Genomic DNA, 22467 nt, shown 5'->3' on the forward strand with positions numbered 1-22467 from the left:
CTGATTGACACTGAACTTTTATTTTATTGGGTACATGTACCACAGTAATGCATGCAGACATTCTTTTTACTGGTAGGGCTTAATCTCCTCTTGGAGAAGTGTTTTTGTACATGGAAAGTTGATCCTTTTATGCTGGACGCTCCCGTGGCCTAGTGACATACTGCCACCACAGGGGAGGCAGGTGTCCCTCCTTCCGTGCTGGAGGCAGGGCTTCCGTCTTGGGGCCATCTGCTGGGGTTTCTTCCTGAAGCTGCTGAACCTAAGAGAGTGAAACCAAGTCAGTAGCCACCAAGAGTACATCTCCAAGTGTTTATTTATAGTGTTGCCCGCTTCAAGCTTGGTGCTCATACATTTCCACAGGAGGCTATAGCAATGCATGCTTGTCTCCTGCTGGACTGAACATGTATCAGAAAGTTTCCCATGCCAAGATAAGATGGAAGTACTAACTGGTATCCTGACCGGAAAGAGAAGAAGCTATCCAGATTAGCCACTTACCGTATTTTTCGCTCTATAAGGTGCACCTGACCATAAGGCGCACCTAGTTTTTAGAGGGGGAAATCACACACACAAAAAATATTATTCCCCTAGCCCCAAAGAGCAAAGCCAGCGGGATCCCGCTTGCAGTCCTGGCTTCCTGTTTAGCCGCACACAGCCTCTTCGGCCGGGAGAGGCTACATGCGGCTATGGCAATTCCCCCACCTCCCGCAAAAGCCCACAGGAGCTGCACACCCTTTAAGGAGCGCACGGCTCCTGCGGGCTTTTCTACAAGGAGGGAGAAGGGACTGACTGGCCGCATCCTTTAAGGAGCTTGTGTGCGGCTCTTGCGGGCTTTTCCTGCCTGCCTCCCCCCCTGCATTCACTCCATAAGACGCACACACATTTTCCCTTTTTAGGAGTGAAAAAGTGCATCTTATGGAGCGAAAAATAGTTTGGGATGGGCAACATGCCACTGAAATGCAGTGCTGTGCATTTGCAAAGTGAGAATGAGCTTTCAAAGATGATAATGTATCTAGGCTTCATGGTAATGACGACGTTTAAAGATAGGTTGTTAGGAAACAAGCAGAATGTCTCTAAATATATGCGACTGCCATTTCTTTTGTCTTTCAACACACAGAAATCTACACTGCAGTACATGTAGTGGAGAAGAAGCAAGACTAACCTCTTTCTCCCAGCTTTCCATCCTCAGCTTCTTCCACTGTTCTCTCTTGGCAAAGTAGTCAGGATACATTGCCTTCTCTGAAGGATGCCATAAATCTAGGAACCATTCGGGTGCCTGTCAGATTGGAAACCAGACCATAACTTAAAATACTGCAATAACAATGCAGGCAAAGATTGCTTGTCTCTTTGAAGGCACAATGTTTTTCCTGTAACACTTCAATGTGTTCCTTTGTTTAAGAGGCTAGTTTAATAAAAGACCCAGTAGACTAGTTTAATAAAGACCTAGCAATTTTTAGGCTTGAATTGCTGCAATGTGCAGTTTAAACCAAATTGAGAAGAAAGAATTACAAGGTGTGCACCCCATTGTGGGGCTTCATTACTATGAGTCAACTTGTGCCACACAACTACTCTTCAGTCAGAAGATCCTACAATAAAATACTGGACTATAGTCGGGAGAGCCAATAGAATAAATATCATCCATCCACTTTCCAAAAGACTCCCAATGAGCCTAAACGAAGAGGGAAGAGGCCATAGCTTGCCAGAGCTCAGTGCGAGAGCTTTCTTTATATGCAAAAGGTTCAGTCCCCACCATCTCCATGTTGGAGCGAGCCGCATGGCTGGTAAGACACAGGACAGGTCTACATCTGACTATAAGACAGCACATACCCAATGAAAAATATTATACATTTCCTCATGGGCTCCTATAGCAGCATACTGAGCAGCTACTAGAAAAGAAATTTCGCCATCCAACTCATTTGGCAGAGGTATGGGCAGAAGTACCTCACTTTCCAAATGAATGGTTGGTTGCCAGGGGCCATTTGGGCATGCACTACCTTCCCAATATGTACTACTTCTACTACTACTACTAATAATAATAATAATAATTTATTTATACCCCGCCCATCTGGCTGGGCTTCCCCAGGCACTCTGGGCGGCTTCCAAAAGAATATTAAAATACTGTGATACATCAAACATTAAAAGCTTCCCTAAACAGGGCTGCCTTCAGATGTCTTCTAAAAGACTGGTAGTTGTTGTTCTCTTTGACATCTGGTGGGAGGGCGTTCCACAGGGAGGGCGCCACTACCGAGAAGGCCCTCTGCCTGGTTCCCTGTGACTTGGCTTCTCGTAGTGAGGGAACTGCCAGAAGGCCCTCGGTGCTGGACTTCAGTGTCCGGGTAGAACGATGGGGGTGGAGACGCTCCTTCAGGTATACTGGACCGAGGCCGCTTAGGGCTTTAAAGGTCAGCACCAATACATTGAATCGTGCTGGGAAATGTACTGGGAGCCAATGTAGGTCTTTCAAGACCGGTGTTATATGGTCTCGGAGGCTGCCCCCAGTCACCAGTCTGTAGGGTTCCAGTGACCTGCAAATCACTCCCACCTGTTAAAATGATGGATCTTTTGGATAATATGATTCTTCTGCTGCTTCTGAAGCCGATAATGTGAGCTATTTAAAGGATGCCCATCTAACCCTCCAACTTGTACTCCTCTTCAGCATGGATGAATGAGTGACAGTAGGATCAATGCAGCACGTATTTGTATAATGGCGGCAGCGCTGCTCAGTGCATCCATCTTCTTGCTTTTAGGAGGCACACAGGTTCCCCCTTTTGATAATACTTTACTGGAAGACAACTTGTGTGTTCTAGCAAAAATTTTGGTCTCTCTACCTCTCCATGACTTTGTTATGCCCAAGACACGATACATTTCTCACTTAACATTTTCCCATGTCTGAAGTATACTCCTTGAACTTAACCATTTCATTTTCTTTGGGAAAAGAAAACACATCATCCCTTTCTTTTCCCCTTCCGACTGCTCAAAGGGTTGCCCCCCCCCCCCAATTTAGCGTACTTCTTGTACTAATCAATACTCTCTGTTGAAACTATGATAACTATCCCAAGCATGTGCACAGTGCTGTTTGCAACGGATTACGGAGGTTAGTCACAAGTTGCCTTGTAATGCACTGACCTTGTAGCACTCATATCTCTCATAAGATGTGCCTCCTGGAGCATCAGGAAAGATGTAAGGCTCAGAGTGTTTATTTTCCCAAAATTCTTGTTCACCAGCCAGCAACAACTTGGATGCTTTCACCATATCTTTTTCATCCTTATGTTCATCAAACCGTGCTCTCAGCAGGCAGGCGAAGAATCGATACCTGTCCCTGAGAATGCAAGGAAAAAGAAAAAGATAACCATCGTGAAATTACAGGTCCCCGATACAGGCCAATGAAGATATCATGCTGCCTGATCTCCCAATCACAGTTACTAGAGAGGGCTCCTCTGCTCCTTTCTGCTTCTCAAACACAAATCCCTTTCCCCTTTTTAGAGCTAACCATGGTTATTATTTTTTTATGAACCATTTTTTTAAAAAACCAGTCTGCATTTCGGTCATTTTATGACGCTGTTTTAACAATAGCTTTCTCTGATGTTGCTAACTTTTAATGTCAGTTTTATTATTTTATCACCATTTTAACAACTTATTTGTAATGCATTTTATAATGTAAACTGCAAAGGTGTGTAACTATTGTAGTGACAGAAGTAGCCCTGTTTGTACCTTTCTGCAGTCGCTGAGAGTTAACACACTGTCAGATAGCTACACACAGATTACTCCATGGATAAAATGTCATGGGGCACCATGTTCATAGGACACCCTGTGAAATCCACAACCACTTACCCAATTTTCCTAATGCACTAGTTAAGAATTCTACTTAAGACTGTTATAATAGAACCATTTCTATGGATGGCCACTAGAGGGATCTAGTGTGTAGATAATGTTTCACAAAATTAGAATTTTAGGCATAAAGCCCTAAACATTATCTAAGATTCTAACTAGTTGATTAACTATTTGGTTGTTATCTTGGCTCTTAAATACAGCTGTGCATGGCTGTGAGGGGATTTATAGTCATGGATCACATTTTAAGCACAACTGAGAGTGCTAGACACTCCTGAAGACCTAAATATTCCGTTTGGCAGGGAATTTAGCCCCAGATTATTCTGGTTGTCCCCTTTGGCAGCTTTTTCAGCTCTATAATATCGATTTTGAGATACAGAGAGCAGAACTATATACAAGCGTGTTCACACCATAGATTTGAATGACAGCTTTGGCAGTTTTATTTTTAATATCTTTCCTAACAATCCCTAGAATAGAACTAGTCCTTTTTTACAAAGGTGCCGCACAGTGGCTGGACATTTTCACTGAGCTACACAACACTACCCCAAGATCTAATTTCCTCGTTTGTCTACATGTGAAGATACAATTGATTTGTCCCCATGTATGTCACTTGAAACTTACTTTCAACCTCATCTGTCATTTTGTTGCCCATTCACCCAGTCTGGAGCGATTCTTTTGCAGCTCTTTCCAGTCTGCTTTATTTTTCAACATCTTGAATAATACGGTATCATCTGCAACCTGGTCACCTCACTGCTCAGCCCTTTACTTTAAGAACATAGGTGCTCCTGAGAAATAGGGTGGTCAGGAAGCACAGCAAGGGGTAAACAATAATTAACACGGGAGCAAAGACCATCCGAAGCGACAACAAGACCCGTGAGCTCATCTTAACCCTTGTTAAAATGATTTCAGGGAAATGCTCAAACCTCACCTGATCCCCTCAGCCCACCCACCAGCAAACATCAACAAATAGCAGAAAAATCACAAAATGGGTGAGGAGAAAAGAAAGAGAAGGGGGTGGGAGAATATTAATACCAGAAATATTAAAAGGTGAAATTTTGCCATGTCAGAAAGCTTGACATACAAGGAATGTTGGCAAATGCATCATATTTCTATGTGAAACACAATAGTAAAAAGTGTAATTAGAACGTTAGAGCGTTGGACTACAGCTAGTCAGCCCCAGGGTCAAAATCCTATTAGCTATGAAGTTCACAGTGACTTTGGGCCAATTACCATCTCTGAGCCTGGCTTTCCTAACAGGATCCACAGAAGGGCAATACCTTGATTAGGAATGTCTAGAAACTGTTCAGTTTGGTTGTGCATTTTTTCATGTTTTATTTATTGCTTAGAACGACGTTTGTATGTTGTAGTTATGCATTTTTTCATGTTATAAGCCACCTCTGGCATGGTTTGAACTGTGGAAAGGCAGCATACAAATACAGTGGTGCCTCGCAAGACGAAATTAATCCGTTCCGTGAGGCTCTTCGTATAGCGGTTTTTTTGTCTTGCGAAGCAAGCCCATTGACAGCTTAGCGGATTAGCGCTACAGCTGTCAAGCGGCTTCCAGCGATCAGCTGTTAAGCGGCTTATCAGCAGAACAGCTGATAAGCGGCTTAGCGGCTTAAGAAAAGGGCGAAAAAAGCGAAAAAAACCCACGGGGGATGCAAGATTTTTTTCCGTCTTGCGAAGCAACCCCATAGGGGAATTCGTTTTGCGAAGTGCCTCCAAAACGGAAAACCCTTTCGTCTAGCGGGTTTTTCGTCTTGCGAGGCGTTCGTCTTGCGGGGCACCACTGTAAAAGTATGTATGTATGTATAACTTAATACTATTAAGTCTTACCATGCTCTTTTTTGGAACTATTACAGTACAGTGGTTCTCAGTGCCACCCTGGTGTGGCAGCAAGATTCAAGGACAATCAAGATTATATCCTGGGAATGATTCATGTTCTTATGTAGCTGCATTATTTTATACCTTCTGGATTTCCTATTACAAATCAAGCATGGCTAGGAGTGGTTTCTTTTTGTTTTCCTTTTCTTAAAAATAAAATTTATTAAGGTTTATAGGGAAAAAATACAAAACTTGATATATTTTTCCTTTTTTACCAAACCAAGACTTTCATATAGATACAATAAAAAACAGAAAGGTTGGACTACATGACCCTTGGTCCCATCCAACTCCTTAAGATTCTATGTAAAAAATAGGAGAGTAAAGAACTTTCAATTCTTCATCCGTCCGCTATATAAAAACAAAATTCACTGTTTTCCAAGGCATTTCTCATGAATTAAAAATCTCGTGTGGCGCGGGGAAATTTTTATTCTGAAAGAATGGTCCTGGGAAAAGTTTGAGGGCCACAGTCAATGGGTCTTCTTAGTTTTAGATCACTGTTCACTACATCTGTTGGCCGACCACTTCAGCAGAGTTGGAAGTCACAAAACAAAGCTTTACGGCTTGTTTTCGCCAGATAAGAATCCGAGTGACTTGCATAGCCCACAAAGACTTCCAGAGACCTCTAAGACTTACGTTTATTTGGTTCTATGTTTTCAAGAGAATCCAAGAGTGCATATTTTGTGACTTTTAGAGATTTAGAAGATTTCTGTTTATTTGGTTTTGCAGAGAGTGCATATTTCATATTGTTCTGTATAGATTATATAAAGAGTTTATATGGACATCGCACTGTTGTACTTGGTCATCGTGTTGCCTTTGGATATTACTAGTTTTTGATTAAGCAGACCAGACTTACTATGCTCTTTTTTCCTCCCCAAACTATTTTTTATTTTTATTCTTGGTTCAACGGGGCTCCCTTTTCCCCTTCTGGCCCTGCCTCGCGGGGTTGTTGCTGTCCTGGAAAAATGGGAGGGCCGTGAGGAAGAGACACAGAAGCAACCACGAGAGAAGCTGCCCGGCCCCCCGAGAGGAAAGACAGGAAAGAGGCGGAATAAACGAAGGAGGTCGGAGCGAGGCCCAGTCACGGAGGAGGACAGAGGCCCTCCTTCTCCCTCGGACCCCCGAAAAGAGGGTCCCGGGAGCAGCCCCCCCCCCGTCTCTCACCGGAAGATGCACCAGGACTCGAGGTGCCGCAGCGCCCGCTTGTAGAGACGCAGCACTTTCTGCTGGTGGGTCAGGTACGCCGCCATCTTGGCTGGGCCGCCAGCTTCTTCACCTTGCCAAGGAGGGCTCGCCGCAAGGGATCGTGGGAGGGTGACGTCAGAGGACGCGGCCTATCCGGGCCGCCGTAGAAATACGGAGGGGGGGGGAATATAGAGATAGGAAAGAAGAATGTAGAGATAGGAAGAAAAGTGTAGAGTGAGGGGGAAGACGCAGATAGAGAAAAGGAATTTAGAGAAATGCACAGGTTAATTGGCAAAAAGCAGATAAGAGATAATGAAACGGGAGAAACGCACAGGCCAATTGGCCAAAGGAAGATCAAGAGAAGGAATCAAGACAATCGCAGAGGCCCATAGGCAAAAAGCCGGTGCTTCCCTTCAGGCTGCCCTGGGGGCTTTTGAAGGTGGATCCACGATGTGAATTAGAAAATGTCACCGCTGTAATTTATATTGTTGTATTATTTTACTGTTGTTAGCCGCTCTGAGCCCGGCCTCGGCTGGGGAGGGCGGAATATAAATTATTATTATTATATCGCCATGAGAAAGCTGGGTGACCTTGGGGCCAGTCCTCTGCTCTCCACCACCCAGGATAAAACGGGCAGCAAGGTGGAAGAGGGAAACCATGTGCACTGGTAGCACCAAATGCGGCGAATTAATCAAATACATTAAATGAATAAAGTTAAGGCGAATCCCCGAAGCGGCTTGCCAACATTAAATTAACGAGAACATGCTAGGAGATAATGGAACACCACAAATGCAGCATAAATTATATTTGAAAATTAACTATGATATAGCGCTGCATTATATATAATGTTCAGTATAATGTAAATGCGATGGATAATAATACAGAAGAGGAATAGAGAAGGGACCATAGAGATACATTTCTAACAGTGGCGGATAGAGCGGCACCCACCTCTATGGTCCATTCCGCCTTCTTGCGCGCCTACCCAGCATACGGGTAGCGCTCAAAGGGAAACCGGAAGTGACGTCGACGCTTCTACATTCTATGGGAGGAGAGAGAGAAGGAGAGAGAGAGAGGCGCACGGGCCTCAGTCGCCGTCGTCATGAGCCGCTTCAAGTTCATTGGTGAGGACGGTTGCCTGGGCAACTGGGGGGGGTGTTCCTTTGCGTCCGCAAAGAGGGCGCCGGGCCTAGTCGCTCGGGGGCAGCCCTTCGAGGTGGGGGGGGCGGCGGCTGCGGAACGGGCCGAAGGGACCCCCCCACCTCCAGGGCACCATCCCAGGCGCGCTTACTCCGGCGCAAGCCCCGTCGTTGTCTGTGGAGCTTGCTCCCGGGGTTCGGGATCGCAGCCTCGCTCCCCTGAGGGGAACCTGCGCGGGGTTGCAGGTGCGCGCAGGGCGATCCTGTGCGCGTTGACTGGGGAGCGAGCCCCCCAAGTCACAGTCCCGGTTCTGCGCATGCTTACTCAGAAGCAAGGCCCGTCGATTTCATCCATTCATTTTTTATTTGTATTATACGGGGCTTGCTTCTGGGTACCCGGGCCCGCAAAGCCGTAGCCGTAACGGGGAAGCTCCTTCTCTGCTTTTCTTGTATCTCACAAATGCACACAAGAGACCTTTGGTTTTTGCTGCAAGCAGTCAGATTTCTGCAGAGATCCAGTCAGTTTGCGGTATTTGGCTGCAAATGGACACAGGAGACAGTTCCAACCCTTTCCCTCACATCCGATTCCCCTGCAGCCATTGCCAGATGAGAATCTGCATTTAGTGGCTTCTCTTGGAGGGTTAGTGCATGCATGCATTTGACTCTCCCTGTCATTTGATGATTTGGCAGGTGCATTGTGTATATTGACTCCACTGAAAGAGCACTGCACATGAGGTGGCCTGAAAATTCTGGCCTTGGTGTTTTGCATGAATGAGCCACTGCAGATTATACAAGCTGTCACCTGATGCAAGTGCCAATGTACTATTATTAGCATTATTGTTTCCATTTTATTTCTATACCATTTTATATGTTTAAGAAGGGGCTTACAACACATTAAAACATCAAATCAATCAATCCAGAATGAAACATAGCAGGTACATGCAAGACAACCCTCGTTCCATAAGAAAGGTTTTGCAGACTTTTTAAAGGGACCCTCTCCTAGTACAGACTCTGGCCTCTAACAGCAACCAGTATATATCTAAAGCATAGGGTCATAGTTTCATCACATGTCGGGGACCCATCAGATCTTCTGACATCTTGAAACTGCTGGTGAGGAGCCTTTCAGATGATGGACTCCAACTCCCATCATCCCCAGGCAGCATAGACAATGATCCAAGTTGAGGATACTAATTTATTTTTCTCTCTCTCTAGATATTGGTGTTAATTTAACTGATCCTATGTTCAAAGGCATATACAGAGGTACTCAAAAGCATCAAGGTAAATATTCTGTCTGTTTCTTTAATGGCTCCTTCTGTCATCCTCACGTCCCCAGATATTCGTAGTATGCATCTGCAAGGGACATTTTCTTTCAGGTTACACTTTTTGGGGTCCCCCCATTCCCAGAGAGTGACATCATTATTATTATTATTATTATTATTATTGGCAGTTATTAAAATTGGACTTTCATCCTGCTCTTTGTCTCCCACCCATCCATTTTGAGAGAAAAAAACCTACTAGGGTGGTAATTCAATGCAGTTTTACTCAGAGTACGCCCATTAAAATTACTGCACATGACCAATTGATTAATTGAAATGGGTCTGCTCTAAGGGTACAATCTTTTGCATATCTTACTTGGGAGGAAGTCCTATTCAGTTCAGTATGGCTTCTAAGTAGACATGTGTAAAATTGAACTGTAAAGCCACAATCCTTAACACTCTTAGCTGGGAGTAAGCCTCAGTTAACACAATGGGACTCTCTTCTAAGCATGCATGCATAGGATTGTGCTGTAAGGCTGCAATTCTGTTAATACTTTCTTGGGAGTACACTGCATTGGACTCAGTATTTTTGAATAAGGATGTTTAGTGTTGTGCCTTTGAAGTGTGCTATCTGACGATCATACTGAAAGTAGACCCACTGAAAACTAAAGCTACTTGTGATATAACTTGGGTGTGAGTCTTTTCTCAGTATGACTTAGTCACATTGTGCTACCCTAAGACTTGGGTTTCAGCAAATCTCCAGATGGAGAGTACAGTGTTCAGTTGCTGAAGGGAAACTATCAAAAACGCCTTGCTACATGACCAAGAAGCTCTAATGATGCATAGAGGATTAAGAAGTCAATTTCTGGCAGTTGGTGGAGCATACATGTGGAGATGATCACTTATATATGTTGAATATGTTCCTGGGGAAAATATCAAGGAAAACTTGATGAATCACAATTCTCAAATCACTTGAGTGTGGTACTGCTTGGGGAGGAAATTACTTTCAATGATCTTCAAAGAATCTGAGCTGCAGTCCTTTCTAGTCAATAAGGATATCTATGCTGCTTAATGGAAATACCAGTTTGATTGTCCATTACTGCTGTAAAGTTTCAGGATAAGGAAAGGAAATGTAGGAGCTACTGCATACCTGAGGCTGTTAAAGGTTCCAGAAATAGATTGGACCATATGGATGCTTTAAATTATGGATTTCAGTTCTGTCTTTTTGCAGATGACTTCTTGGATGTGGTGGCTAGAGCGGTCAAAACTGGTGTTAAAAAGGTACATTTGTTCTTCAAAGGTTTTGGGTAGTGTGTTTTGTGTTAAATTTCAGTTGTTTCTGTTGACTTTTGATATCTGTGTTTTTCAAGATATAAATGAATCCTAACATTTAGAAACTAGCACTTAAGTAAACTTTCTTTTTTATTATTCCAGTTCATGATTACAGGTGGAAGTTTGCAAGATAGCAAAGATGCACTTCAGCTGGCACAGACAAATGGTATTTGTCTCTTTATGTTATATAGCTTTCAATGGAATGCTTTAATTATCCTGTATTTAACATTTAAAATGACCAAAACCAATATGCACCAGTTCATTCCAAAGAATTATGAGCAGAAGGAAAGGAATGCTTCTCACACACCATTCCTTTGGGGTGGTTGGCTGTCTCGACCCAACTCACTGCTGCTATGTCAGATGTCTTATCAAGTGAACCCAGCATAGAGTCACACACAGAAGGGGAGATGATGAGTCAGGTGATCACTTGCTTTGTGGTCTTTGCAGAGCGTATGTAACCACCTGCTCACAATCTTAGTTGCTATGGATAGGTAGCTGTGTTGGTCTGCCATAGTCAAAACAAAAAAAAAAATCCTTCCAGTAGCACCTTAAAGACCAACTAAGTTAGTTCTTGGTATGAGCTTTCGTGTGCATGCACACTTCTTCAGATACCTGAAGAAGTACGAAAGCTCATACCAAGAACTAACTTAGTTGGTCTTTAAGGTGCTACTGGAAGGAATTTTTTTTTAGTTGCTATGCTGTGTGTCTCAAGTGACACTGTGCCATTCCAAGGCTGCTTTCATGACCACAGGAACTACCTTATTCAAAAGTGAATAAGTTAATTTAAATGTTGAGTTAAAGAAAGCTTTGAACTGATGTACAGAATTTTACGTTGTCTTCCAAATCTGTATGGTGCCTCCCTGCTCCATGAAGCCCTTGCTTCTTCAGTTCCCAAGTTTTCACTTCCAGGTCCTAAGTACATGTAACAGCATATGCTTGCATTCAGTCTCTGTTACCATTGCATCGGCACACCATCAGGCTTTAGGATGCAAGTTCTCTGGAGGCTGGAACGCTTATGCTGCAATGCACCCTGCAGTTGACAAACATTCTAGCTATAATAACCAATACGTTCATGCCGTTTGTTTTCAGACATGTTTTATAGTACTGTTGGCTGCCACCCCACCCGCTGTGGAGAGTTTGAACAGAGCAACCCTGAGCAGTACTTAGCAGAACTACAAGGTCTAGCTGAGAAAAATAAAGGGAAGGTCATAGCAATTGGAGAGTGTGGCTTGGGTAAGTAGCAACCAAGTGGCTTGGCAGTGATGTTTCCTTCCTGGCAATTCAAAAGCCAGTTAATTGTTTGACAATTCTCTCTTCCAGATTTTGACAGATTAGAATTCTGCACTAAGGACACTCAACTCAAGTAAGAGAGATTTACTTAACACATAAGAGAAACTGCATCCTTCATACATTTTAACAGTATTGTTTTTATTATCAAGGATTTTCTCCCAGTGACAGCCATTGGAAGCCAAGGAACAGTTGCTCTTCCACCCTACCACCCCAAATGGATATAATAACCAAGGAGAAACAGTCACCACTTCCCTATTCTTCCCTAAATGGCCTACAGGTCACACCAAACCCCTGACTGCCTCTTCATGTGGCTGAACCATCCCATTGCTTCCACCACATCATTCATTGGAACTAGCAGTGGCTGGCCAGTGCTTTGATTCCATGGGTGGTGTTTTTGCAATCCATATATGCACAAATCATCATAAAGCATGATGGCAGGGCTCAGAACACCAGCTCTCGAGTAGAAGTTGTGCATGCCAGATGACCAGAGGATGGGAAATTGCAGTGCTGAGTTAAATTGAACAGGACACGGGTGGTGCTGTGGGTTAAACCACAGAGCCTAGGACTTGCCGATCAGAAGGTTGGTGGTTCAAATCCCCGCAATGGGGTGAGCTCCTGTTGCTCGGTCCCTGCTCCTGCCAACCTAGCAGTTTAAAAGCACATCAAAGTGCAAGTAGATAAATAGGTACCACTCCAGCAGGAAGGTAAACGGTGTTTCCGTGCGCTGCTCTGGTTCGCCAGAAGCAGCTTAGTCACGCTGGCCACATGACCCGGAAGCTGTATGCTGGCTCCCTCGGCCAATAAAGCGAGATGAGCGCCGCAACCCCAGAGTCGGTCACGACTGGAGCTAATGGTCAGGGGTCCCTTTACCTTTACCTTACTGGATGGAGTGGTCACTGGATGCTATAGCTACTGAGTGCACAAGGCGCTGGTTGCTGTAATGTTAATCTTGGGAACAGTTTGATCGCAGCCAAACACTGAAGTGAAATGGAAAGGGAATGAACCAGGCACAAAAGCCAAGGAATTTAACATGAAACAACACGTGCCAATAAAAGCTAGTTGTTTTTATTGTGCATTGTAGGGATGGGGGAAGCTGTGATCCATCAGTTGCTGCTGGACTCTTGACACCCATCGGCCTCAGCCAGTATGGCTAATAATGGTCAAAGATTATGGTATCTGTAATGCAGAAACAGTGTGCTGGTCCAGGGGGGAGGTTACCGTGGGGCGAGGTCCAGGACCTGAGTTGAGGGTCGGCAGACAGTCCTCCTCGGGCGAAGCGGGGTCCACAGCGGGAAGCCGGGCAAGGACAGGAACTCTGGGGGAAACAGGACTGCATGCTGGATGAAACAGCTCATCAATGACGTTGCTCCCGCAACCTGGGACCGGGCTGGCTGGCCTTTATCTTCTCTGAGGCCAGGGGCGGTCCCTGCCCCCAGGAGCCCCGCCTCTCCTGGCCTTAAGGCGAGCACTCCTGGGAGAAACCAGTTCCCTTTGCCTCTCTGCCCTGAGCCTCTGCAATTCAGGAGAGGCTGAAGTGTTACTGGACCCAGGGGGAGACACTGAGTCCTCAACCACCTCTGGAGCCAGAGTGGATTCACCTGGTGCCTGCTCCTGAGGATCCGGCACAGGTGCAGGCACTTCAGAATCAAGGCCCTGCCCCAGTTCAGCCGGCCCTGGAGGCGGGGACTCCTGTGCAGGCTGGGATTCCTCCGGTTCAGCCTCTGAATCGGATTCCCAGGCCATCACAAACAGCTTGGGAGGGCCCAGGTTCCCAGTCTCTGGTGTAATAAGTTTAAGAATGTGAGGTTTGGCTGGCAGGATCAGAATGTTGAATCTAGCATTCCAGCAGCCCAACAGGTGCCTCTGGATGTCCACAAGCAGGGCAGAGGTGTGGTAGCCATCTCTTAATAGCCCACAGAACCTGGTTACCAAGATGCATAACTGCATCTGAACATGGAGGCTTCCATTTCCTACATTGCAGGGGGTTGGACAAGATGACCCTTGGGGTCCCTTCCAATTCTATGATTCCATGATGTCGCTGTCCTTCCTAAATCGTTCCATAAATGTTTCTGACAATCCCAAGTATTTGCTGCCACTGCGTTTTTGATGGTAGCTCATAAGACAGTGCTGACAACCGACAGTCATCTGTGTGATATTTATGCTCTTCTGCATAGGGGGAGACCCAGCATCAGTCATGGCAGCACACTTGGTTAGCTAGGATTCTTTCACAATTCAAAGGTAAACTATGATTGTGTAATGTTCGGTCTGACACTTGCACATCGCAAAATGTAAACACAACCTCCTGTTGTAAGGTGGTACAGTCGTACCTCAGAAGTGGAACACCTTGCGAGCCGAACTTTTTGGCTCCCTAGTGCCGCAAACCCAGAAGTGACTGTTCTGGTTTGTGAACGTTCTTTGGAACCCGAACGTCCGATGCAGGTTCTGCAGGTTCCAATTGGCTGCAGGAGCTTCCAGCAGCCAATCGGAAGCCGCACCTTGGTTTCCAAATGTTTTGGAAGTCGAACGGACTTCTGGAACGGATTCTGTTTGACTTCCAAGGTACAACTGTATTTTAACATTATTGCTTTTCTTGGCAACATCCATACAAGGCCTGGCTTTTTACCATTCCTTGCTTAGGCTGTATCCTGGTCTAATGGCTTTGAAACATAATTTTGCTGCTGTTATAAAGCAGGCATGGCCCTCCCAAATCCCCCACCCCACCCAAGCACTTCTTCTGCTTCTGGCCTTAATGAAGTATCAGCCACTGAAAATGTATGTGTTGTGGCTGTAGCGTAAGGAAGCCACTTTCTAGATCGCCCCACTGCACAGAAAGCCACTATAACTGTGCAGTCCTAGCCAGTATTGCCAGAGGTGGTGAGAGAAATGCTACCTTCTACTCTAGGAAGAACATGCCTAGGGCTTGCTGATCAGAAGGTCGGCGGTTCGAATCCCCGCAACAGGATGAGCTCCTGTTGCTCGGTCCCAGCTCCTGCCAACCTAGCAGCTCGAAAGCACGTCAAACTGCAAGTAGATAAATAGGTACCACTCCGGCAGGAAACGGCGTTTCCATTTGCTGCTCTGGTTCTCCAGAAGCGGCTCAGTCATGCTGGCCACATGACCTGGAAGCTGTACGCCGGCTCCCTCGGCCAACAAAGCGAGATGAGCGCCGCAACCCCAGAGTCGTCCGTACTGGACCTAATGGTCAGGGGTCCCTTCACCTTTACTTGACACTCTAAGATCGGGAGAAAAGATCCCTCTTGAGATGCTCTCCAAAGAGCAGGGAGGGGGATCTTTTGTCTCCAGATTTTAGCACTACACACCAGCATTGCTAGACACCCTCACCCTGCCACTCGAGTGGGAAAGGCAGGAAATGATGGTTTGCGTGTGTCTCTGCGTCTGTCTCCAGGTGAGTTAGTGGGGAAAAGTGTGAGCCTGGGAGAATGCTCTGTGCCTTTATATATGTTGGGTGCATGTGCTGTACGTGGGGTGAATGTGCATGTCTGAATATATGTTCATGTGGTCCGTGTGTGTGTGTGTGTGTATACACTCGCTTATAAATTGACAATACCCACCATGGGCGTGTGTCCCTGGAATGGGAGGCTGACTGTCAGTGTGGCTTTCAAGCCGCGAAAGCTTAGCCACTCCCGGTCTAGAATCATTTTCTTATCGAGAAATCACACAAAACCTGGCATGATGTTGCCAATATGAAACATTTTCAAATCCTATTGAGTTTAAAGTTAAGCACATGCTTAACCTTCCCTTAGAACTAAATGGGACTTAAAAGTGTTCCCTTCTGGCAGGATTATGTCTGCACCTAAATAATAATAATTATTATTAATAATAATAATAATAACCACTCCATTCTTTCTAACGCTTTAAACCATTTAGATAATCTATAGCTGAGATTTCATTAAATGTAGGGATGATTCTGTTCATTTCTTTTCAGATATTTTGAAAAACAATTCGATTTATCTGAGCAAACAAAATTACCGATGTTTCTGCACTGCAGGAATTCACATCCAGAATTTGTAGGTGGGTTTTGCAAAAGAATACTTTTTTTAAAAAATGTAGAAATCTCTGGGCTTTTTAATGTAAAATATTCTCCTTTCACACAGATATAATGAGGCGAAACAGAGAGAGGTGTGTGGGAGGAGTGGTAAGTGCCCGATGTTGTGTTTCTTTTCAGCATCAACCTCTTTGTGATACAAGTTTATTTTATAAACAGATATCTCACTTTTCATGTGTTTCAAAGTAGCTGAAAACGAAAACATGCAATGCTTTCTAGTTGCCCTCGGTAAAATTATCCCATGAGCAAGCACTTTAAGGTAGGGGTCTAGTCTGAAATTTACAGGTAGATTCGTTTTGTGAACCAGATGACTAGTTCTACTTCATTACTCTGAAATCCACATCCTTTTTTAAGTGTTGTGAATGTGATTGTCACCTTTTTCCTACAGACACATTGAACAGGGAAGGGCCGCTCCCTGTTGAGTATATACTGTGTGAAACCCAAGTTTGCCTCTGCGTAGTGTGCAAAATGACCTGTACAGATTTAGTTCAGCTGGGCTTATTCCTAAATAAGTGGGCATAGTCTTGCAGCCATTGAAATGAACAGTGCGTTCACATTATCTCAGGATGGAATAATGGCGGTTGTGTGACATAGCTGTGAAACAGAGCGGGGTTTCCCAAACCAGGGTCTGCAGCTGTTTCTGGACTACAACCCCCATCATACCTGACCCCTGGTCCTGCTAGCTAGGGATGATGGGAGTTGTAGTCCAAAAACAGCTGCAATGGGGATGAATGGCATGACCTGTACCACATTTTCCCGCTGCCAAAGAATTGATGCTTTTGAATTATGGTGCTGGAGGAGACTCTTGAGAGTCCCATGGACTGCAAGAAGATCAAACCTATCCATTTTTAAGGAAATTAGCCCAGAGTGCTCACTGGAAGGACAGATCATGAAGCTGAGGCTCCGGTACTTTGGCCGCCTCATGAGAAGAGAGGACTCCCTGGAAAAGACCCTGATGTTGGGAAAGATGGAGGGCACAAGGAGAAGGGGACGATAGAGGACGAGATGGTTGGATGGTGTTCTCGAAGCTACCAGCATGAGTTTGACCAAACTGCGGGAGGCAGTGGAAGACAGGAGTGCCTGGCGTGCTCTGGTCCATGGGGTCACAAGGAGTCGGACACGACTAAACAAGAAATAGCACATACTCAAGCAATGTGCCTGTCCTGGCAGCTGTGCTACAGTGCCTTTTGCATCAGAAGCAAGGTAGGAGGGCTGTTTTTCAGCCTCCTTGAATTGGGCTGCTGGTCTTGTTGCCTTCTACTCATTAGATTAAATCAAAGGTCTTTGATTTAACTGAATTCCTGACCAGTCCACAGAAGGTTCTGCTCCGCAGCATGGACTTCATTGATTGGCTCTTATCGGTTAAGGGCTCCATACATACACTTGCTCACTTTGGGTGGCAAAAATTATCAGAGCTTGCGTGCACACGGCTAGCAAATGCTATTCAGAAATAGCAACTGGCTTTGGAAGAATGCAAGAAAATGGAAAGCTTGTATACTTAAATTTGAAAAATCTCAATGCATCTTCAGATGATAAAGGTGTATCATTACTTGTTTACAGGTACACTCTTTTGATGGCACCAAAGAGGAGGCAGCAGCTATAATAGAGTTAGATCTCTACATAGGAATAAATGGTTGGTAAGTTATTTTAGACATCTAATGGCTGAGGTGAAAGGGTTCCTTTTTATTTTGGGATGGATACTTTAAAGCACACCTGTGCAGCTTGTGGCTCATCAAGGTGACTGCACCTCAGCCACCATGTATCGTGCCCTCACAGGTAATTCAGACACTTCAATCCCAGGTAGGCAGTAAGAACAGCCCACCTATGAAGCATCTGCCAGACATGGGTGGCGGGCTATATATAATTTACAGTCCTTCACATATTCTTAAGTGTTGCAATGGGCTGCCTACTGAACTTTGAATTGGACTATAAATGCAAGTACCAACCACTCTTGTGTGACATCGCCAGAATCTCAGTCCCCATTAGCCTTGGTTTGGAATTGTGTACATAGCTAGAGCAACAGCTGCCAGCCAACAGAGGTGAGCTGGGTGCATGAGGGACATTTTAAACGAAAAGACAAATAGGCAAGAAGAATTAAGGGGAACCTATGGAAAGAATGGGGGAAAGAGTCCTCCCAAGGCTGCTTCTGGTTTAAGAAAAAAAATCAGGAAACGTAGGGAAGTTTCACACAACTGCTTGTAAATCTGGTTTCAGCCTTAGCCTAAGATAGCAATTCCGTGTGCACTTTCATGAGAGTAAGCCGAACTAAATTTTGCAGGAGTGACTAAACATACTTTTTGGGGTGATTGTGCCCAGCATCTTGGATCTGGGCAGACAAGTTGCTCCTTGAATCTTGTGAGAACTTCCTTCTATTTGGACTAAAGAATTTCAACAAATCATAGTGATTTTCATATTCATATTATTTCCAGTTCCCTGAAAACAGAAGCTAACTTAGAAGCAGTGAGGTCAATTCCCAGTGAAAGATTAATGCTAGAAACAGGTAAGTTGTTTTATTTAATACTATTTAACATTTTACTTCCACCAATATACCCCTTTCAAAACTGTTTCAGATCTGGGATATATTTTGTTTGTAACCTTCTGTCTCGGTGTGCCATTTTAAGATTACTACCCAAATATATCCCAGATTGGAAACAGTATTGACTGGATACATGCTTACTCAGCATGGCTTAGAAAAAAAGGTTCCTAACCTAAAGAGTAATGTCTTTTTATAGCACGGTACCTAATTCATTAGCATTGCAGTAAGAAAGGAAAATCCCCTGTAAATTCTATATTTAACAGCACTCTTGGTCACACTATCAGTGTTGTGTACCCTCCAGTCCACAAGGGGGAGTGAGCATGCTAGAAATGCCACGCATTGTCACCAAAGTGAGTTGTAAGAAAGGATATTGTTCTTGGCAAGAATCAGACTAAGCTGAAAAGGCCTTGCCTCATTCCTTAGAAGGGCTGTGTCAAGGACAGGCCAAAGACATTTTGGTACCTGAGGCGAACCAAAGAATAAGGGATGAGTGAAAATCTACATCAGGAATGGGGAGGGGAGGGAATAAAGATCTACATCAGGATTGCTGCCCCTGTGGATCTTGCCGCCCGAGGCAGTTGCCTCACCTTGCCTCATGAGTGGGCCGGCCCTGGCGCAGTCTTTGCCTGAGGAAATCCAGGTTGCAAAGGGGAAGAGCACTCATCCTACCCTTATAGTCCACATTATTTTCCTCCATAGCAAATGGAACAAATTGTTAATTTTTGCATCGTAATCTGATGGAAAATCTACCTCTCTTTCACACCATTGGCCAAGAGCATGGTTGCCCACTTACCTCCATTAATTGGCAGAACATAGGCTCCACTCTCTTGTGGTATTGCCAAATCGCAGCTTTCAGCAGTTGGGAGGGCTATGAATACCACCCATCAAGTTGACCACCTTTGTGCTAGAACTTTGGTGACTTCATTGTATGGCTTCCTTAAATCACCTCATTATCAAAGCATCTGCTTTGCACATTAATATCAAACTTTGGTAACACAACTGCATTATGGAGAGTTTGACAGTAGGTCAGTATATTCCTGAAAACCCTGCCTAATAGCAGTTACCCTTCCTAACTTCATTGGTGCTTGGCAGCAATTGCTTGGGGTTAGGGCGAGCTTCCTAACTGCTAAGCCCAGGGAGCTAAAATGATCCTGGCTTGAGATGCAGATTTGTCTTCGTAGATGGACCCTTACAAAACTCTTACATTCAAATTAGGAATTCTGACTTTGGCATTTTAAGCAGTGTAAACTTTCAAGACCCTTGGAATTATGTTAACACAGGAGTAAGGCTGTGGTCCCAAGTATTGCTTACTAAAGTCAATTGCAACTTTCTGTTGTGGAATTATGTGGGATATTGGTGTGGGACCCTATCTCTGGGAATACTTTTACTACTTATGTTTTTTGTACATGTTAAGAACAGATCTGACAGCAACTTTGCTTTGGTTTATAGTCAGTGTTAAGAATAAAACATCGCCCGCCCGCCCCCAAAAAAAGTATTGGGGGAGATGGACAAAAAGAAATGGCTGAGGTGGTTATGAGTTACAGAAAGCTGATAGATTATGTAACCAACGGTATGATGTTAATTCTAAACTGTTCCATAAATCACATTAGATGCTCCCTGGTGTGGAGTGAAAAATACCCATGCTGGTTCAAAATATGTAAAAACCACATTCCCTACCAAAAAAAAGTGGGAAGAAGGACACTGCCTGAAGGACAGAAATGAACCTTGTCATATAATGTAAGTATATAATTTAATATATTTCATATATTTCAAGGCTCCAATTCAGCTTAATTTAGTTATGACTAAGTCTGGCTGAAACCAGTGGAATTAGTCATGAGAAACTTATGTCCCATGGCTTTCAGAGGGGCTTGATCATGACGTGACCTTTAGCTGGGCTGGAGCCCAAGGGGTTTAATTCCATATAAAGAGTGACACCTAACAGGCAGAGCAATTGTAAACACCACCACCAACCAGCTGGTTCAGAGGGATGTAGCAGAGATTTCCCTCTGCCAATTCATGTGGCATCCGTCAACAGCACCGGCTATTAAAAGGCTACTGTTAGCAGTAATTGATTTAAGGCCCTGGAATGAGGTTGGGACAAGACTAACTACAGAGCCACTGAATTCTAAACTTGTCCAGCAGCTGGAGGAGTTTGAGCCTGCAGCTGGGGCAGCAATTATTAGGTATAATAAAATATAATAGTAATAATAAACAACTCTGCCCATCTGGCTGGGTTGCCCCAAACCATTCTGTCTAGATGTACTCTCTGAGCTTCCCACACAGGTCAAAACTCCTGGTTTTCCAGTAATTAGCAAGGTAAGATTTGCTTTGCTGGGTTACAACTGAGAGCCAGTCTTGTCTATATTCTGTTTTCTGCAATAGCTATTCATGTGCCTTTGGGAAGGTTACTAGCAAGGCATGAGGGCAACAGCCCTCTCCCCTGTTGCTTGTCATCAGCTGGTACGCTTGAGGTTCTGCAGTCCAGAGAGAGGATATACATACCAAAGTTCATCCTGTGTGCCTATTGAAGGAAAAGCAGCTCTGCGCATTGCTATAAGGAATACTTGTGAGATAATACCACAGGGAGCAAGAATGCAACCTCATCCTCTGTACCACTTTGAGAACGGGGGTTCTCACTTGCTCTGCAAGGCTCAAAGGGGAGAGAATACAGTAGGGGATGGGAAATACATATTATATTTCAGCTGTCTAAATCAATGCCCCTTTGCCCTCATGAATTACTATAGCAATGTGTTTGCCTACAACTTATTAGATGCCACTGGTGGTTTTTAGCTACAGTACTGAACACTGCTCAAATTAGAAATAAGCCCCATTGGAAAAGAAGAAAATGGCCTCAAATGCCAAAATACGCAGATTTCAGAATTTGTGTTTGTCATGAAATCTAAAACCACCAATTTACCGATAAAGCATGGTAGGGACTATAGTTTTCTGGTAGAACATACACTTGGCACAAGTAAATGTCGAAAGCTCAATCCCTGGCACCTCCAGTTAAAAAGGATCACACATAGCAGGTGAAAGAAAGGCCAGTGCCCCAAAACATTGAAGAGCTACTGCCAGTCAACAGAGACAACACTGATCTAGGTGGACGAAGTCTGACCAGATTAAAGACAGCTTTTTATGTTCTGAGATGCGGGTTACCTGTCCGCAATATTGCATACAGTTCAGCATTTAGATTGCAGCATTTCCTTCATTACTTTTAGAAAAAAATAAACTCAGCACTGCAGACCTGTGCACATTTGCTACGGAGCAAGTCTTACTGAATTCAATAAAATTTCCTTCTATGCAGTGTTATCCATAGACCTATTGAAAGGCATAGTCATGACTTAGTCATGAACCAATGTGCCTGGTATTCCAACACACGACTGGTGTAGACATAGGAAGCAGATGTTGCTGCTTGTGTAAGCTGCTTCACCATTGCTGTGGAGATGGGAATCTGCCTTCCCCTATAAATTTCAAGATAGATGAATAAGAGCATCACAATTTCCTTTATCTGAAACTTGTATATGATGTTATTTGGGTGTTTTTGTCTGACATAAAAAAAATGGAATCCTAAATGCTATTTATGTAAACTTTAACCACTCCTGAACAAGTAATGTTCACAGTGAACATAACCACAGCGATGTGATTTTGCCTAAGGTGCTTCCCTTTTGCTTTGTTTTAGCCAAATACTGGAAATACTAGCAGCAGTACGTGAAGAAGATCCGCTAGAACTGGCCAACACTACATATAACAACAGCATTAAAATCTTCTTTCCAGATATGTAAAGCATTTTATGTATTATGATAAAAACTGGTAATCCTGTCCATGTAATAAAGATTTGACTCTTCTCTGCATCAGATCTGAAACCATTATTTAGAAACAGGCATGCTGTAAAGGTTTGATTAAACACCTAATCAGCTTTCACCCCCACCCTGTGAAATATTTTCCTGGTTGTTGTTTTTT

At 44.2% G+C, this 22467-nt stretch overlaps 2 protein-coding genes across 5 annotated transcripts; one reads left to right on the forward strand and one right to left on the reverse strand.

The window, feature by feature from the left end:
- Position 1: 1 nt before the first annotated feature.
- NDUFB9 (NADH:ubiquinone oxidoreductase subunit B9) lies at positions 2 to 7026 on the reverse strand. The gene is made up of 4 exons (XM_081919065.1): positions 6871 to 7026; positions 3124 to 3316; positions 1160 to 1273; positions 2 to 259 (listed from the first exon to the last, which is right to left on the reverse strand). Exons 1-4 carry the CDS (start codon positions 6954 to 6956, stop codon positions 128 to 130), a joined length of 525 nt encoding a protein of 174 aa, XP_081775191.1. The 5' UTR covers positions 6957 to 7026; the 3' UTR covers positions 2 to 127.
- An 858-nt stretch (positions 7027 to 7884) lies between these two features.
- On the forward strand, positions 7885 to 22358 carry TATDN1 (TatD DNase domain containing 1). Of its 4 annotated transcripts, none has more exons than XM_081918993.1 (12): positions 7885 to 8012; positions 9240 to 9305; positions 10515 to 10564; positions 10718 to 10781; positions 11705 to 11848; positions 11936 to 11978; positions 15852 to 15937; positions 16021 to 16061; positions 17532 to 17608; positions 18401 to 18471; positions 20118 to 20244; positions 22187 to 22358. In XM_081918993.1, the coding sequence occupies exons 1-12, from the start codon at positions 7991 to 7993 to the stop codon at positions 22287 to 22289; spliced, it is 894 nt and encodes a 297-aa protein (XP_081775119.1). In that variant the 5' UTR covers positions 7885 to 7990; the 3' UTR covers positions 22290 to 22358. The 4 variants fall into 4 exon arrangements, with proteins under 4 accessions (XP_081775119.1, XP_081775120.1, XP_081775121.1 ...); XM_081918994.1 differs by lacking the exon at positions 7885 to 8012 and adding an exon at positions 8062 to 9137; XM_081918995.1 differs by lacking the exons at positions 7885 to 8012; positions 9240 to 9305; positions 10515 to 10564; positions 10718 to 10781 and adding an exon at positions 14080 to 14143 and having other exon boundaries at positions 11752 to 11848.
- Positions 22359 to 22467: the final 109 nt, after the last annotated feature.

This window comes from Podarcis melisellensis (assembly GCF_964234715.1).
Source record: "Podarcis melisellensis genome assembly, chromosome: 7".
Lineage (NCBI taxonomy): Eukaryota > Metazoa > Chordata > Lepidosauria > Squamata > Lacertidae > Podarcis > Podarcis melisellensis.